Genomic DNA, 18,876 nt, shown 5'->3' with positions numbered 1-18,876 from the left:
AACAGCAAGAACTACCTGCAGTCAAGGACTCTACAGTGAGCTCGAAGAACCATAACAACTCTTCATATATTGCCTCAAACCTTTACACTTTAATTTTTCTTCTGCTCTTTTCTGTCTCTATTTGCATGTGTGTATCATGTTTGCATGCTAGCGTGGGCACGTCATGTATCCTTAGGCGTCAACCGAATTCGACTTTAAGTTGAATAAAATTTCACCTTTCTTCTTTTAAAACTAAGAAAGCCTGTTTGTGCTTGTTTCTTTACCTTATAATTGGAAAGTGGTGAACAAGGATTCACTGGGGGTGGGGGGGGGGGGGGGGGGGTGGTAGCGAGCTAAAAACAGTGTGTAAAAAAAAAACCCCTATTACAGTGAGACCAGGTGAAGGCTGAAAGGGAACCCTGGACCTCTTTCTCACCTGGTCGTAACAATACTTACCCGTAACAATTTTCCAGGGTATGCTGGCTTTTCCTGTATCCGGAGACCTATTTTACTCCATTTCTGGAACTTGAAATACTTAGCTGTGTTATCCGACCAGTATTTCTAGGGCTTATAGCATGCAGGCTTTGGCAATTAGCTGGTTGCAATCGCTCTCACTGCTGAAATGAAGCCAGCAGCCTGTGCAACGTCCTTGTAATGTCTGTGCTAGAAACCGACTCTTTCCCTGAACCTGGCAAATGTATCAGCCGTTTACTACCTGGGTCTTCATTCATTTACACCCTCCCAACAGCAAGGCCGAGTGCCATAGTTTGATGACATCCTCCTACCCAATTTGGGTACTACAAATCTGGAATTGTCTCTCCCCTCGCCCGGAAAAAGCCTGTGGATGCTGGCAGACAATTGGAGTTTTCAAGACTAAGATAGACTGATTTTTGTTAAGTACATCAAAGGATTATGGAGCTTACCCAGAAAAATGGAGTTGAGGTACAATTCGGTCATGATCTGATTGAATGGCAGAGAAGGCTCGTGAGACTGCGTGACTTGCTTTTGTTCCTAATATCACCATTATACTCAGACTTTATCCATATTCTGTTATCAACAGTCCCAAACCCCAGATTTCACCGTTCCTGGCAGATGTCTCTGTTGCTAAGTTCCTACCACCTGCTACACAGTCTGTCTCTAGCCACTCCTGGCTTCTAGCTGCCCATCATTTCCTTTCCTCGCCCCATATTCACAGCATTCTCTGAATTCCCAGTCCCCACTCATCACCTGCATGTTTTCTATCCCTTGCCCTCTCGATTGCTCCTCTATTTTGTTGACCTCTCCAAGTTCATGTGTGAATCCACTGCTCCAGTATACCTCTTTTTTTTTTAACTCAGTGGTTTATCTCAAATATCACTCATGGACCAATGACATAGAATTTACAGCACAGAAACTGGCCACTCGATCCAGCTAATTCGTACCAGTGTTTATGCTCCACACGAGCCCCCTCCCACACCTCTTCATCTCACCCAATTTCAGTATATCTTTCTATCCCTTTCTCCCTTGTGTTTATCCAGCTTCCCCTTAAATGTATCGATACTATTCACCTCAACCACTCCCTGTGGTAGTGAGTTCCACATTCTCACCACTCTCTGGATAAAGAATTTCTCCTGAATTCCTTATTGGATTTATTAGTGACTATCATATTTATGGCTCCTAGCTTTGGACTCCGGACAAGTGGAAACATCTTCTATACGCCACTACTAGGCTCAGCTCACTTGTTTGGCTGGCAGTTGAATAAGCACAAGTAAAACTTCCCAGTTAGTTAGAGAGACTTGTCCCTGACCCGCAATATAAAAGTGAAACTCATATCATTTTATTGCTCCAGGAATCTTAGATGACATTATCCTACAAATATGCACTTTTATAGCCCTGTTTGAGGAAAAGAACAGGAATAGCCCACTCAGCCTCTCGAGTCTGCTCCGCCATTCAGTTAGATCATGCATCTCAACCCCGTTTACCCGCCTTTGTTCCATATCCTTCAATACCCTTACCAAATAAAAATCTATCAATCTCAACCTTGAAAATTTTAGTTGGTCCTCATTACCCTTTGAGGGAGTGAGTTACAGGTTTCCACTACCGTTTGTGAGATTTCATTCCTAAATGGCTTAGTTTTAATTTTAACATTGTGCTTTTGAGTTTTGTTAAGCACTGAATTCTGTGATCACAACTGGTCTGTGTGTGTGTTTAATACAAGTCTAACTGTACCCCAAATGGTGAAATTTGTAAATGTAAATTTACAGATTTTGAAACTTTTTCTTGTAAATGTTTTTAATCAATTTACAATGAAGCTTTATTAAGAACTCTACATGGGTAAAAAGGGTGATTCATCTCATGTTTATTGAACAAAAATTGGTATATGTTCAAGACATAATCAGGCACTGTGGATAGATAACAGCCACCAACCTGTGCTATTTAACGTACTAGTTACACAACCCCTTATTCAAATTAATGTGAATCTTGGGGGTACTATTTACAAAATAGCACAGTACAAGAAAATACAGATAAAAGAACATCAAACCTTTGCTGCTGTTGGGGTAATGGGAACCAATTCAAATTTAACTTTAAACAAAGGGGATAAATCAGTTAATGTAATTCCATATGTATTTACATTAGAAAGGAAAGGACAAAAGGTCTATGTACAATCAATTGATATTATTGCAATGTTTTTTAAATGCAGAATTTCAAAATTCTTTTTTTTTAGTAAAATTATTAAATTATCTATTCAAGCACAAACCTTGGAACTGAAAAACACCAGAGCACAGTGACTGACATCTTTGGAATAAACACAGCAGGAGTCGTTCCTCGACCGTGTGTGACCAGCGGGAAGCCTAGAGCGGAAGTGTGTGCTGGAAATCTGGGTGCGCTGCTGCTGCACTGTTGGAAGTCTGTGCCCAGATATCCACCACACTCTCCTGCTGGGCAAGACTCCACCCCACCAATGGCATGGAGTCTGAGAGCGAGCCCAAGCATGCACTACAAACCAAAATGAATATGTCAAGGCCTATGCATTGAATTAAAGGCTTCCGAATTTACAGCTGCCAGTCAAGCTTTTCCTGACCCGTTACTTTAACCAGAAGTACATGATTGCAAAATGACAGTGACTATGAACTAAACTATTTTTATTGTTGCAATTATCCTAGATTTGCAATTAAAAGTTAATGTTCTCTAGAAAATTTTCAGGAATTGAAGCTATATGATAAATATTTTAAATGCAAAGAAAAAGAAAATACACATCGTAGCCTGCTCCACATCGAGCCCATTGTTAATCCACCTTCACGATACTATAAATCTTGTTGACGAACCAAAAACAGGCAAAAAATCCAATAGTCCCTGAAACAAAGAAAAACAGTTAAGGCGCCAAGAAATTATTAATCACACATGGCAGCATTGTAGACAGAAAAAAACTTTATTCATTAATAGCCTCTAGTTAAGAGGTTTCACTGGTACCAACAATAGCAGGCTACCTGGCCTAGTTTTGGACATTTCCTCAGTGCTGGTGTTTCACTAATGCATTTGTGCAGCTGTAATTATTAGTTTTATCATTACACTGTTCAAGTGCCTCACTACACTATGGGCTTGCTATAGCATAACAAAGGCATTTTCGCCCATTGCTGTAACATTCAAAAGTAAGTATTGCAATACATCACATGATACTTCAAAGGGGAAACTGGATTAATATCGGAGGAAAAACAAATTGCAGGCATATGGGGAAAAAAGCAGGTTAGGGTATGGTAGCATTGTGGTCATGTTACTGGACTCATAAGCCAGATGCCTTGTGTCTAATAATCTGAGACATAAATTCAAATCTCATGATGGCAGCTAGGAAATTTAAATTCAATTAATTAAATAAATCCAGAATAACAAGCTGGTCTCACTAATGGTGACAATGAAACTACTGGATTGTTGTAAAAACCCATCTGGTTCACTAATGTGTTCAAGTTCCACTCCAGGAACTGAGCACATAATCTAGGCTGACACTTGGCGATTGTCAGATGAGACATTAAACTGAAGCCCCGTCCATCACTGCTCAACTGAACATAAAAAGTTACCATGGCAATCAGAAGGAAGGAGAGTTCTTCCAGTGTCCTGTAAGGCAGAGGTACCACTTACCAAAGGATTTAGTTGCTGGGAAGGTGGGCAACAGATGAATTGATCGGTTATGCCAACCACCCAGAAGAAGACTGGCTTAGTAGCATTTCCAGACTTTGGCATCGGGCAAATTATACATATATGGACAGATATCACAACAGCATTCCACCGAATCAGCCACTAGTGCTCAATGACAACCCCGGTGGTGGAATCTGGTCTAAGTGGTTTGCTGGTTCCTGCTTTTACACAGTAACACAACAGGTTTCCTACATTACAACCATCATTATATTTCAAAAGTACTTGATTGGTTGTGAAACATTTTGGGACTTGCAAGTCTCAAAAGAAATGCAAGTTCTTTTCTTCCCATCCTCCTTCCGTTCTTTCCCAACAACTGAAAATGCCCTATTCTCACAGCAACTTGTCAAGTTCCCTTTTAAAGATCTGTAGAAAGGACATGGCAACACAATATGATCAGGCAGAGTCAATACCGTTTTATGAAAGCGAAATAGTGTTTGGCAAATCTATTCCAGCTTTCTTAAGGCTGTAACCAGCTGGGTTGATAAGGGAGAACTAATTAATGTAGTATATTTGGATTTTCAAATTAAAAACTCATGGGATTGGGGGTAATATATTACTGTGGATTGAGGATTGGTTAACAGACAGAAAACAGTAGGAACAAACAGGTCATTTTTGGGATGACAGGGTGTGACAAGTAAAATATTACAAGGATCAGTGCTTGGGCCTCAGCTAGTTACAATCTATATCAATGGCTTAGATGAGGAGACCAAGTGTAACGTATCCAAGTTTACTGATGATACAATGCTAGGTGGGAAAGTCAGCTATGAGGGATGATGCAAAGCGGTTACAAAGGGATATATGTCACTCAAGCGCTTGGACAAGAAGGTGGTAGATAATCTGGAGAAGTGTGAAATTATTCACGTTGGTAGGAAAAATGGAAAAGCAGACTTTTTTTTTTTAAAAAAGGTGTGACTAGTAAATGTTGGACTCGAGGATTTTTGATGTACATAAATCACGAAGTTAACACTGAGGTACATCAATCAATTAGGAAATCAAATGGTATATTAGCCTCTATTGCAAGGGAGTTGGCGTACAAGAGTAAGAAGTCCTGCTGCAATTCAATAGAGCTTTGGTGCGGCCACACCCAGAATACTGTGTACAGTTTTGTTCTCTGTACCCAAGGAAGAATGAATTTGTCTCAGACGGTACAACGAAGGTTCATTAGATTGATTCTTGGGATGCGAGCTCTGCTGTACATATGAACATAACCAATTAGGAGCAGGAGGCGGCTATTCGGCCCCTCGAACCTGCACCAACTTCTATAAGATCACGGCTGATCTGTTTGTGGACTCAATTCCGCTTTCCTGCCTACCGATACCCTTTGACTCCCTTGTCTGTCAAGGATCTATGTCTGCCTGCACCACTCTCTGGGGAAGAGAGTTTCACAGATTCTCAACCCTCAGAGAAAAAATTTCTCACCTCTGCCTAAAATGGAAGACCTCATTTTTAAACTGTACTCCTAGTTTTAGTCTCTCCCTCAAGGGGGAACATCCTTTCAACATCCACCCTGTCAAGTCCCCTCAGGATCTTATTTATTTCAATAAGATCACCTTTCATTATCTAAACTCCAATGGATACAGAGCCAACTTGTCCAACCTTTTCTCATATAACCCTCTCATCCCAGGAATCAGTCAAGTGAACCTTCTCTGAACTGCTTATGAACATATGAATTAGGAGCAGGAGTAGGCCACTCGGCCCTTCGAGCCTGCTCTGCCATTCAACAAGTTCATGGCTGAACTGATTACTCCGCATTTCCACCTACCCCCGATAACCTTTCACCCCTTTGCTTATCAAGAATCTATCTACCTCTGCCTTAAAAATATTCAAAGACTCTGCTTCCACTGCCTTTTGAGGAAGAGTTCCAAAGACTCACAACCCTCAGAGAAAAAAATTCTCCTCATCCCTGTCTTAAATGGGCAACCCCTTATTTTTAAACAGTGATTCCTAGCTCTTGATTCTCCCACAAGGGGAAACATCCTTTCCACATCCACCCTGTTAGGACCCCTAAAGATCTTATATGTTTCACTCAAGTTGCCTCTTACGCTTCTAAGTTCCAGCGGATACAAGCCTAGCCTGTCCAATCTTTCCTCATAAGACAACCGCCCATTCCAGGTATTAGTCCAGTAAACCTTCTCTGAACTGCTTCTAATGTATTTACATCTTTCCTTAAATAAGAAGACCAGTACTGGACACAGTACTCCAGATGTGGTCTCACCAATGCCCTGTATAGCTGAAGCATAACCTCCCTACTTTGGTATTCAATTCCCCTCGTGATAAACGATAACATTCTATTAGCTTTCCTAATTACATGCTGTACCTGCATATTAATCTTTTGTGATTCATGCACTAGGACACTCAGATCCCTCTGCATCTCAGAGCTCTGCAATCTCTCACCATTCAGATAATGTGCTTCTTTTTTATTCTTCCTGCCAAAGTGGACAATTTCCCACTTTCCCACATTATAGTCCATTTGCCAGGTCTTTGCCCACTCACTTAACCTATCTATAGCCCTCTGTAGCCTCCTTATGTCCTCTTCACAACTTACTTTCCTACCTATCTTTGTGTCATCAGCAAATTTAACAACCATACCTTCGGTCCCTTCATCTAAGTCATTTATATAAATTGTAAAAAGTTGAGGCCCCAGCACCGATCCCTATGGCACACCACTCATTACATCTTGCCAATCAGAAAATAATCCGTTTATGCCTACCCTGTTTCCTGTTAGCCAGCCAATCTTCGATCCATGCCGATATGTTACCCCCTACACCATGTGCTTTTATTTTCTGCAATAACCTTTGATTGCTTGCAATACAATTATGCCCTTTCTTGTGTAAGGAGACCAAAACTGTACACAATACGCTAAGATGTGGTCTCACCAATGCCCTGTACAACTATAGCAAAACATCTCTACTTTTATATTCCATTCCTCTTGCAATAAAAGACAACATTGCATTTGCCTTCCTGATCACTTCTTGTACCTGCATGCTAACCTTTTGCAAGAGATCATGTAAAATGGGCCTATATTCTCTGGAGTTTAGAAAAATGAGAGCAGATGTCATTGAAATGTATAAAATTGTGAAAGGGCTTGACATGCCAGATGCTGAGAGGCTGCTTTCCCTGGCTGGAAAGTCTAGTATGAAGCGTCATAGTCTGAGGATAAGGGGGTAGGTGTTTAGGACGGAGATGAGAAATTTCTTCAAAGGGTTGTGAATATTTTGGAATTCTCTACTTCCGAGAGCTGTAGATGCTCCATCATTGAGTATATTCAAGGCTGAGACTGATAAAATTTTGGTACTAAGTGCATCAAGGGATATTGAGATAGAGCAGGAAAGTGGAGTTGAGGTAGAATGATCTGTCATGACCCTGCTGAACTGTGAGCAGACTCAAAGGGTTGTATGGCCTACTCCTATTTCTTATGTTATGTTATCTTTGCCACTTGTCAGTTTGTTCTAAATTGCTAACACTTTGTAGGAAACCCAACTCTTTGCTCAAAGTTTTTAGTTCCCAGGGATGAGGGACTTCAGTTATGTGGCTAGATCGGAGAAGCTGGAGTTGTTCTCCTTAGAGAAGAGAAGCTTGAAAGGAAATTTGAAGGTTCAAAATCATGAGGGTCCGGAACCAGAAGACTGATTTAAGGTGATTGGCAAAAGAAGCAAAGCGACATGAGGAAAATCTTTTTTTTAATGCAGTGAGTGGTTAGGATCTGGAATGCATTGCCTGTGCGTGGTAGAGGCAAATTCAATTGTGGCTTTCAAAAGGGAATTGGATAAGTACTTGACGAGAAAGAATTTGCAGGGCTATAGGGTACAGGCAGGGGAGTGGGACTAGCTAAACTGCTCTTGTAGAGAACCAGCATGGACTCGACAGCTCGAATGGCCTCCTTCTCTGTGTAATCATTCCATGGATTACATAGCATATTGTTACGCCAAGGCGGTAGTAATGCACTGTTAATTCAATCCCATTACTCCACAGGTCACAGCATATCAAGAAAGTTTCCCACATACCAAAGAATAGCCAAATTAGACACTATTTGTCCCCCAGAATAAAGCACACCAAATCAGGTTTCTTTTAACAACATTAAATATTAGAAAAGAAATAAGTCTTAAACAATAATGAGAAAATCTATATATGAAAAGATTTTTAAAAACTCCTTATTCTTCCTAGCCCTCAAGTGCACACACATACATTCAAAAACTAGTTAACCAGGAAAAAGGATTTTTGGTTTACAGCTGTTTATTAGGAACAAAGAAAGAAAAAATTAAATTATTGAGTCTTTCACATTCTGGTAGAATGTTTTCAGTATGGTGAGGTGTCCCAGAGTCGAATCAACGGATGCCACTCGAAGTCTCTCTACACAAGGTTGAAAGTCTGTGATGGGTAGGCATTCAAGGCAATTTGTCTGCACCAAGCGTCACACAGGTCTTTCAGCCGGGGTGCAGCAACCAGTCTGCTCAGGACTCACTGCAGCAACACAGCAGTAGAAACTTTCTGCAAGTTCCAGGATTTCCCAAAACACAGGAGGCAACAGGAACCACACTGGATGCAGGAATTCTTCGGAGACAGGAGGCAACAGGAATCTGCTACCTTTCAAATACAGGATTTCTTTTTCAAGAGATGCAGGTTCCCTTTTAAAAGAGGGGTCTTTTTCTCCAGTCAGGTCACAGCCAGATTTTAACTGCCAGCTCCTTGTCCAGCTCAGTCATTTGACAATCCAGAAGTAAAACTAACTTCAACAATCAAGTCACATGGCAATCATAAATCTTGACCCGTCATCCCCCTGCTGATAGGTTTGGAAACAGGTGCCTTGCAGTCTGTGTATTTCAATCAGTCCAAACCCACTAAGTTTCAGCTATCAATGTCCACAGAAAAATCATTTCCTCAGTTTAAAAAAACCCCACAGAATTCTAAGCTTTCAATACAAAAACAAAACTCTTGGAACAATATATACCACAAAAACAGGCTCTCCAGTGCTTCTAAATCCTTTCTACAATATGGTGACCAGAGCTGCACACAGTACTCTAAGTGTGGTCTAACCAAGATTCAATACAGGTCTAGCATAACTTCCCTACTTTTCAATATTATCCCTCTAGAAATAAAGCCTAGTGCTTTTTTTCAAAAATGGCTTTGCTAACCTTGGAATCACAGAATTGTTACAGTGCAGGAGGCCATTCAGCCCACCATGTCGGCACTGGCTCTCCAAATGAACAATTCAGTGAATGCCATTCCCCCGCCTTCTCTCCGTAATCCTGCATTCGTCCTTTTCAGTTAACAGTCTAATTCTCTTTTGAACCTGCTTCCACCACACTCTCAGGCAGTGCACTCCTGTGTGGAACCTGTGGCACAAATTTTAGTGATTGGTGTATTTGTACTCAGAGATCTCTTTGTTTCTCTACCTCACCAAAACTCACACCTTCCAGGTAATAAGTGACCTCCCTATAGTCTGTAAGATTAACGTCCTCCTGTAATCTGTATTGACTATCCCCCCAATTTGGTGTCATCCGTAAATTTAGAAATTGTGTTTTTGATTTCAAAGTCCAAATCATTAATGTAAATTGTGAACAGCAGCGGTCCCAGCAATGGTCCTTGTGGAACACCACTTCTCACCTTCTGCTACTCTGAATAACTACCCTTGACTCCCACTCTCTGTTTTCTGTCTAGAATCCAGCTAGTAAATCCATTCTGCCACTTGTCCCCTGACTCCACAATCTCTGACCTTATTCATTAGTCTATTATGGGGCACATTATCAAAGGCCTTTTGAAAATCCAGATAAATTACATCTATTGCATTACCATTGTATATGCTTTGTGAGCCTCAAAAAATTCAGTAAGGCAGGTCAAGCAAGATTTTCCCTTTTGAAATCCATGCTGACTATTCATTATTATATTTTTCTTTTCTAGATTTATTTATATATTTAGAGATACAGCACTGAAACAGGCCCTTCAGCCCACCGAGTCTGTGCCGACCAACAACCACCCATTTTATACCAATCTTACATTAACTCCATATTCCCTACCACATCCCCAGCATTCTCCTACCACCTACCTACACTAGGGGCAATTTATAATGGCCAATTTACCTACCAACCTGCAAGTCTTTTGGCTTGTGGGAGGAAACCGGAGCACCCGGAGAAAACCCACGCAGTCACAGGGAGAACTTGCAAACTCCGCACAGGCAGTACCCAGAACGGAACCCGGGTCACTGGAGCTGTAAGGCTGCAGTGCTAACCACTGCGCCGCCCTAGAAAAATATATTTGATGTTCTTCTATTTTCTCCTTTAGTAGGGATTCCATTATTTTTCCGACTACCGATGTTAAGCTGACTGGACTATAATTCTCTGGGCATGTTCTGTCCCTCTTCTTAAATACAGGAATTACGTTAGCTACCCACCAGTCCTCTGGCACTACAGCTTTTAACGAATTATAAATATGTGTAGTAATGCCTCTGTTATCTCTTCCCTAGATTCTTTTAAAATGCGTGGAAGCAATCCATCCAGACCAGTGGCTTTGATCAGTTTATTTAATGCAACTCCTTTAAAAAAAAATTTAAATGCATTTATCTGATTACTCATCTCCTCATTCAATGTCATGTCGACCTGTTCTGTCTCCCTCGTAAATACTGAAGTGAAATAATGATTTCATGTTTCTGCCATCTCTCTATTGTTACCTGTGGTATTATTCTGTCTATCCCTTAATGGTCCTATTCCCATTCCAGCCTTCCTTTTTAATTGATGTGCCTGTAAAACATTTTACTATTGTTTTATGTTCCATGATAATTTAGTTTCATAGTTCCTCTTTGCCTTCCTAATTTTTTTGATTTCTGTCCTAATTTCTTTGTATTCTCTCATCGTGCACTCCTCTGCTGTCTAGATACTTAATGTCTGTCTCTTTCTTAAAACTCAATTGTTCCCTTACGTCTTTATTGCAGTGTTTAGTTTGTTCTTTCCTTTTAGCAGAATTTGTTTCCTGCACTCTGTTGAGCAGGATTTTAAATGTTTCACATTGTTGTTCCTCATCGCTGTTTGCCAATTTTATTACCCATTTTTTTCCCCCCAAGTTCTATACTCAGTCCCTCAAAATCAGCTTTTCTCTAACCTAATAACCTGATTTTCATCATACTTATGCCCTTTTCTATTACTTTAAAGTGCATCATATTATGGTCACTATTGCCTAGATGTTCCAACTTTTACTTCTCTTATCTGGTTTGTTCATTCTATGAACTATGATTTCCAGTTCATCGCCATCGCATCTGTTCGGAAAATTCCCCTCCACTGTGGTCAACAGGGCCTTCAAACATGTCCATTCCATTTCTCATACTTTTGCTCTTATGCCTGCCCTCCCAGAATCACGATAGGGCTCCCCTTGTCCTCATCTTACACCCTAACAGCCTCCAGATTCAACGCATCATGCTCTGCCATTTCAGCATGATGTCACCACCAACAAATACATCTTCACCTTTGCTCCCCTTTCAGCATTCTGAAGGAACTCTACCATCCACAACAGCCCCTCCCCACAGCACGTTCCTATGTAATGTGCAGGAGATGCAACATCTGCCCCTTCACCTCCTCACTGCCCAGGGCCCCAAACACTCCTTCACATGTCAAGTACCTTTATAAAGCTGTGGTTAGGCCACAACTACAGCAATGCGTCTAGTTCTGGTCACCACACTTTAGGAAGGACGTGAGGGTCCTTGACAGGGTGCAGAGGAGATTTACCAGAATGGTTCCAGGGATGGGGAACTTTAGTTATAATATTAGGCTGAAGAAGCGAAGGTTGTTCTCCTTGGAGCAAAGGAGATTGAGGGGAGATTTGATAGAGGTGTACAAGATTATGGCAGGTTTAGGTAAGGTAGACAAGGAAGAACTGTCCCCATTAGCTGACGGTACAAGGACTAGGGGACACAGATTTAAGGTTTCAGACAAGAAATGCGAGGGGGAATGTGAAAAAGAACTTTTTACGCAATGAATGGTAATGTCCTGGAACTCACTGCCTACAAGGCTGGTGGAAGCAGAGACAATGATTTCAAAAGGAAACTGGATGGGCACTTGAAGGAAATTAACTTGCAGGGCTACGGGGATAGAGCGGAGGAGTCATCGAGTCCATGCAGGCTCTCCACAGAGCTATCTGGTCAGTCCTGCTTCTCCGCTCGATCCCCGTACTTTATTTGCTACTTCACAAAGCAGTCTCCTCTACATTGGTGAGATCAAATGCAGATTAGGTGACTGCTTTGTGGAATGCCTACATTCAGTTCACAAGTGTGACTCCGCGTTTCTGGATGCCAATTACTTTAATCCTTCCACTGTGTCCTTGACCTCCTGCACTGTTCTGATGAAGCTTAATAGAAGCTTTGTTTATAGATGTGGTCACCCAGCTTAAGTGTAACCGGGGAGAGAAGGAATGGGTGACCACCAGACAGTCAAGAAGAAACAGGCAGGTAGTGCAGGAGACCCCTGAGTGCGTTTCACTCTCCAACACGTATTCAGTACTGAATACTGAGGAAGATGATGGTTCATCTAGGGAGTGCAGCCAGAGCCAAGGCCATGGCACCACGGGTGGCTCAGCTGCACAGGGGGGCACAAGGAAGACTGGGAGAGTGATAGTGATTGGAGCTTCAATAGACAGGGCAACAGACAGGTGTTTCTGTGGCCGCAGATGTGAATCCAGGATGGTGTGTTGTCTCCCTAGTGTCAGAGTCAAGGATGTCACTGATTGGCTGCAGAGAATCCTGAGTGGGGAAGGTGAACAGCCAGCAGTTGTGGTATACATTGGTACTAACGACATAGGCAGAATGAAGGATGGGGTCCTGCAGAAAGAGTTTACTGAGCTAGGTAAGAAATTAGCAAGCAGGACCTCAAAAGTAGTAATCTCCGGATTACTCCCAAGGAGAAGACAGATGAATGTGTGGCTGGAAAGACGGTGCAGGAAGGAGGGTTTCAAATTCTTGGGACAATGGGACCGGTTCTGGCGGAGATGGGGCCTGTACAGGCCGGACAGGTTGCACCTGAATAGAGCCGGCACTGATTCCCTTAGGGGACATTTTGCTAGTGCTGTTGGGGAGGGTTTAAACTGGTTTGGCAGGGGGATGGGGACCTGAAGGCAGACTCAGTTGGGAGAGAATCAGAATTGAAAATGGAAGGCAGAAAATTAGTGGATGAGTCTGGAAGTCAGAGGAAACAAAGGTTAGTAAATACAGAGAGTTTGGTAGTGCTCAAGGGTATCTATTTCAATGCAAGGAGTAAAGCAAATAAAGCAGATGAGCTGAGGACACAGATAGACACGTGGCAGTATGATATCATAGCTATTACAGAAATATGGCATGAGGGGGGGATAGGAATGGCAGCTCAACCTTCCTGGTTACAGGGTTTTCAGATGCAATAGGGAGGGGGATAAAAAAGGAGGGGGAGTGGCAATTTTGGTCAAAGAAACAATTACAACTGTGAGGAGGGATAATATGTTGGAAGGTTTCATCAAATGAGGCCATATGGATCGAGCTAAGGAACAAAAAAGGGGCTGTCACAATGCTGGGAGTGTACTGTAGACCCCCAGTCAGAGGGAGATAGAAGAGCAGATATGTAAACAAATCTGAGAAGTGCAAAAACAACAGGGCAGTAATAGGAGGGGATTTTAACTATTCCAATATTAACTGGGATAGTTTTAGTGTGAAAGGAATTAAGGGAGCAGAATTCGAGGTGCAGTCAAGAGAACTTTTAAGACCAGTATATAGCAAGTCCAACAAGAGAGGGTGCAGTTTTAGACTTAGCTTTAGGAAATGAAGCTGGACAGGTGGAAGGAGTGTCAGTGGGAGAGCACTTTGGTGGTAGTGATCATAATTCAGGCAGTTTTAACATAATTATGGAAAAGGTCAAGGATGGACGGCACAGTGGCGCAGTGGTCAGCACCGCAGCCTCACAGCTGCAGCGACCCAGGTTCAGTTCTGGGTACTGCCTGTGCGGAGTTTGCAAGTTCTCCCTGTGACCGTGTGGGTTTCTTCCCACAGCCAAAGACTTGCAGGTTGATAGGTAAATTGTCCATTGTAAATTGCCCTCAGTGTAGGTAAATGGTAGGAGAATTGAAGGAAGGTGGGGATGTGGTAGGGGATATGGGATTAATGTAGGATTAGTATAAATGGGTGGTTGATGGTCAGCACAGACTCGGTGGGCCAAAGGGCCTGTTTCAGTGCTGTATCTCTTTAAAAAAAAAGAACAGGAGTTAGAGTTCTCAACTGGGTCAAGGCCAATTTTACTAAGCAGAGGAGTGATTTAGTGAAAGTTGACTGGAAACAGCTACTTGAAGGTAAATCAGTGTCAGAGCAGTGGGAGGCATTTAAAGGGGAGATTCAAGGGGTTCAGAGTAAACAAAGTACAAAAAGTAAAAAAAGAAAAAAGGTGGGATGGCCAAATCTAGAGCCCCATGGATGTCAAGGGGCTGACAAAGCAAAATAAGACAGAAAATGAAAGCTTAAAAGGATGACTAAGGGAAGAGTAGGGTCCATAAAAGACCAAAAAGGTAACATACGTGTAGGGACGGAAGATGTTGGTATTGTTCTTCATGAATACTTTGGGCCTGTCTTCACAAAAGAGGGAGATGATGCACATAATGCAGTGAAGGAAGAGGGGTGTGAAGTACTGGATGTGTTAAACATAGGGAGAGAGGAAGTAATAATGGGATTGGCATCCTTGAAAGTTGATAAATCACCAGGGCCAAATGAAATGTAACTCAGGCTGTTAAAAGAAGCCAGATGGGATATAGCTGAAGGTCTGTCCGTCATTTTCCAGTCCTCACTGAACACAGGTGTAATGCCGGAGGATTGGAGGACTGACTAACCTTGTACCTCTGTTTAAAAAGGGAGTGAAGGATAGACCGAATAATTACAGGCCAGTCAGTCTCACCTCAGTAGTGGGCAAATTATTGGGATTAATTGTTAGAGACAGGATAAACTGTCACTTAGAAGGGCACAAATTAATCAAGGATAGTCAGCATCGATTTGTTAAGGGAAGACCTTGTCTGACTAACTTGATTGAGCTTTTTGAAGAACAAGGATTGATGAGGGTAGTGCAGTTGATGTGGTCAACAAGGCTTTTGACAAGGTACCACATGGCAGACTGGTTAAAAAAAAAAACCCATGGGATCCAGGGAAATGTAGCAAGGTGGATACAAAATTGACTCAGTGGCAGGAAACAAAGGGTAATTGTTGACAACTGTTTTTGCGACTGAAGGGCTGTTTCCAGTGATGTTCCGTAGGGCTCAGTACTGGGTCTCTTGCTTTTTGTGGTATATATTAACGATTTGGACATAAATGTAGGGGGCCTGATCAAGAAGCCTGCAGACGACACAACGATTGGCCGTGTGGTAGATTGAGGATAGCTGTAGGCTGCAGGAAGATATCGATGGACTGGTCAGGTGGGCAGAAAAGTAGCAAATGGAATTCAACCCGTAAGAGTGCGAGGTGCATTTGAGGAGGTGTAGAGGAAGTGAAGGACCTTAGAGTGAATGTCCACAGATCCCTGGAGGTTACTGGACAGGTTGATAAGGTGGGTAAGAAGGCATATAGAATCCTTTCCTTTATTAGCCGAGGTATAGAATATAAGAGCAGGGAGGTTATGCTGGAACTGTATTCTCTCTTCTCTCTTTGGCTTCCTTGTCTTGAGAGACAATGGGTAAGCGCCTGGAGGTGGTCAGTGGTTTGTGAAGCAGCGCCTGGAGTGGCTATAAAGGCCAATTCTAGAGTGACAGGCTCTTCCACAGGTGCTGCAGATAAAATTGGTTGTCGGGGCTGTTACACAGTTGGCTCTCTCCTTGCGCCTCTGTCTTTTTTCCTGCCAACTGCTAAGTCTCTTCAACTCGCCACACTTTAGCCCCGCCTTTATGGCTGCCCACCAGCTCTGGCGATCGCTGGCAACTGACTCCCACGACTTGTGATCAATGTCACACGATTTCATGTCGCGTTTGCAGACGTCTTTATAGCGGAGACATGGACAGCCGGTGGGTCTGGTACCAGTGGCGAGCTCGCAGTACAATGTGTCCTTAGGGATCCTGCCATCTTCCATGCGGCTCACATGGCCAAGCCATCTCAGGCGCCACTGGCTTAGTAGGGTGTATATGCTGGGGATGTTGGCCGCCTCGAGGACTTCTGTATTGGTAGTACGGTCCTGCCACCTGATGCCAAGGATTCTCCGAAGGCAGCGAAGATGGAATGAATTGAGACGTCGCTCTTGGCTGACGTACGTTGTCCAGGCCTCGCTGCCGTAGAGCAAGGTACTGAGGACACAGGCTTGATGCACTTGGACTTTTGTGTTCTGTGTCAGTGCGCCATTTTCCCACAATCTCTTGGCCAGTCTGGACATAGCAGAGGAAGCCTTTCCCATGCGCTTGTTTAATTCTGCATCGAGAGACAGGTTACTGGTGATAGTTGAGCCTCGGTAAGTGAGCTCTTGAACCACTTCCAGAGCGTGGTCGCCGATATTGATAGATGGGGCATTTCTGACGTCCTGTCCCATGATGTTCGTTTTCTTGAGGCTGATGGTTAGGCCAAATTCATTGCCGGCAGCTGCAAACCTGTCGATGAGTCTCTGCAGACACTCTTCAGTGTGAGATGTTAATGCAGCGTCGTCAGCAAAGAGGAGTTCCCTGATGAGGACTTTCCGTACTTTGGTCTTCGCTTTTAGACGGGCAAGGTTGAACAACCTGCCACCTGATCTTGTGTGGAGGAAAATTCCTTCTTCTGAGGACTTAAATGCATGTGACAGCAGCAAGGAGAAGAAGATCCCAAACAGCGTAGGTGCAAGAACACAGCCCTGTTTCACGCCGCTCAGGATTGGAAAGGGGTCTGGTGAGGCACCGCTATGCTGAATTGTGCCTTTCATATCGTCATGGAATGAGGTGATGATACTTAGTATCTTTGGTGGGCATCCAATCAATTCTAGTAGTCTGAAGAGGCTACTTCTGCCGACGAGGTCAAAGGCTTTGGTGAGATCAATGAAAGCAACGTAGAGGGGCATCTGTTGTTCACGGCATTTCTCCTGTAGCTGGCGAAGGGAGAACAGCATGTCAATGGTGGATCTCTTTGCTCGAAAGCCACACTGTGCCTCAGGGTAGACCCGCACAGCCAGCTTCTGGAGCCTGTTTAGAGCGACACGAGCAAAGACTTTCCCCACTATGCTGAGCAGGGAGATTCCACGGTAGTTGTTGCAGTCACCGCGGTCACCCTTGTTCTTATAGAGGGTGATGATATTGGCATCGCGCATGTCCTGTGGTACTGTTCCCTCATCCCAGCACAGGCAAAGCAGTTCTTGCAGAGCTGTAAGTATAGCAGGCTTGGCACTCTTGATGATTTCAGGCGTAATGCCGTCCTTCCCAGGGGCTTTTCCGCTGGCTAGAGAATCAATGGCATCACTGAGTTCCGATTTTGTTGGCTATACGTCCAGCTCATCCATGACTGGCAGAGACAGGGTTGCATTGAGGGCGGTCTCAGTGACAACATTTTCCCTGGAGTACAGTTCTAGGTAGTGCTCCACCCAGCGGTCCATTTGCTTGCGTTGGTCAGTGATTGTGTCGCCTGATTTAGCTTTGAGGGGGGCAATCTTCTTGACGGTTGGCTCAAAAGCTCTCAATGCCATCATACATCCCTCTGATATTTCCTGTGTCAGAGGCCAGATGTCATTTGCGCAGCGCCTGGCTGTTCTTTGTGCAGTGCTTCTGGCTGCTTTAAGTGCTACGGATGTTAACTCGCTGGGGGCTTTCTTGTAGTTCAGCAGTGCAATGCGCTTAGCGGCTATGACAGGTTCCAGCTCTTCAATGTGAGATTGAAACCAGTCTGCATTCCGCTTCACACAATTTCCATAGGTGGTCATTGCTGAGTCATAGATGGCGTCTCTAATGTGGGCCCACTCGGTCCCTGCATCCCCTGTGGGAGTATTTTGGAGGGCTTTTTCAAGTGAATTTAGAAACTTGCGTGACAGTTGTGGATGAGAAATTCTTATTGGTACTCATTGGTTAGGCCACAACTTGAGTACTGTCTGAAGTTCTGGTCACCTCATTACATAAAGAATGTAATTGCACCAGAGAGGGTACAGAGATTTACGAGGATGTTGTCAGGACTGGAAAAATACAGCTATAAAAGGAAAGATTGGATAGACTGGGGTTGTTCTCCAGGAAGAGAAGGCTGAGGGGAAATCTGAATAAAATGTACAAAATTACGAGGGGCCTGGATAGAGTGGATGAAGGGTCTATTCAACTTAGCAGAGAGGTCAGTGACTAGGGGGCATAGATTTAAAGTGATTGGTAGAAAGCTTAAAGGGGAGGTGAGGAAAATATTTTCACCCAGCGGGTGGTGGGGGTCTGGAACTCACTGCCCGAAAAGGTCTTCTTTGGCCTCCTTGTCTCGAGAGACAATGGGGAAGCGCCTGGAGGCAGTCAGTGGTGTGTGGAGCAGCGCCTGGAGTGGCTATAAAGGCCAATTCTAGAGTGACAGGCTCTTCAACAGGTGCTGCAGAAAAATTTGATTGTCGGGGCTGTTACACAGTTAGCTCTTCCCTTGCACCTGTCTTTTTTCCTGCCAACTGCTAAGTCTCTTCGACACGCCACACTTTAGCCCCACCTTTATGGCTGTCCGCCATAAAGGTAGGTGAGGCAGAAACCCTCAACTCATTTAAAAGGTGTCTAGATATGCAGCTCAAGTGCCGTTAGCTGCAGGGCTACGGACCAAATGCTCGAAGGTGGGATTAAGTTGGG

General features: G+C 43.5%; 1 protein-coding gene across 1 annotated transcript in view; it reads right to left on the bottom strand.

Moving 5' to 3' along the window:
• Positions 1–2,300: 2,300 nt before the first annotated feature.
• Positions 2,301–18,876, bottom strand: part of LOC137377472 (transmembrane 9 superfamily member 2-like) — a 158,147-nt gene continuing 141,571 nt past the window's right edge. Inside the window, exon 17 of the mRNA XM_068047091.1 lies at positions 2,301–3,312. Within this exon, the coding sequence (XP_067903192.1) occupies positions 3,245–3,312 (68 nt within the window). The 3' untranslated portion in view covers positions 2,301–3,244. The remainder of the gene's footprint in view (positions 3,313–18,876) is intronic.

Source organism: Heterodontus francisci, chromosome 15 (genome assembly GCF_036365525.1).
Source record: "Heterodontus francisci isolate sHetFra1 chromosome 15, sHetFra1.hap1, whole genome shotgun sequence".
Taxonomy (NCBI): domain Eukaryota; kingdom Metazoa; phylum Chordata; class Chondrichthyes; order Heterodontiformes; family Heterodontidae; genus Heterodontus; species Heterodontus francisci.
This window is presented reverse-complemented; position numbering and strand designations above follow the sequence as displayed.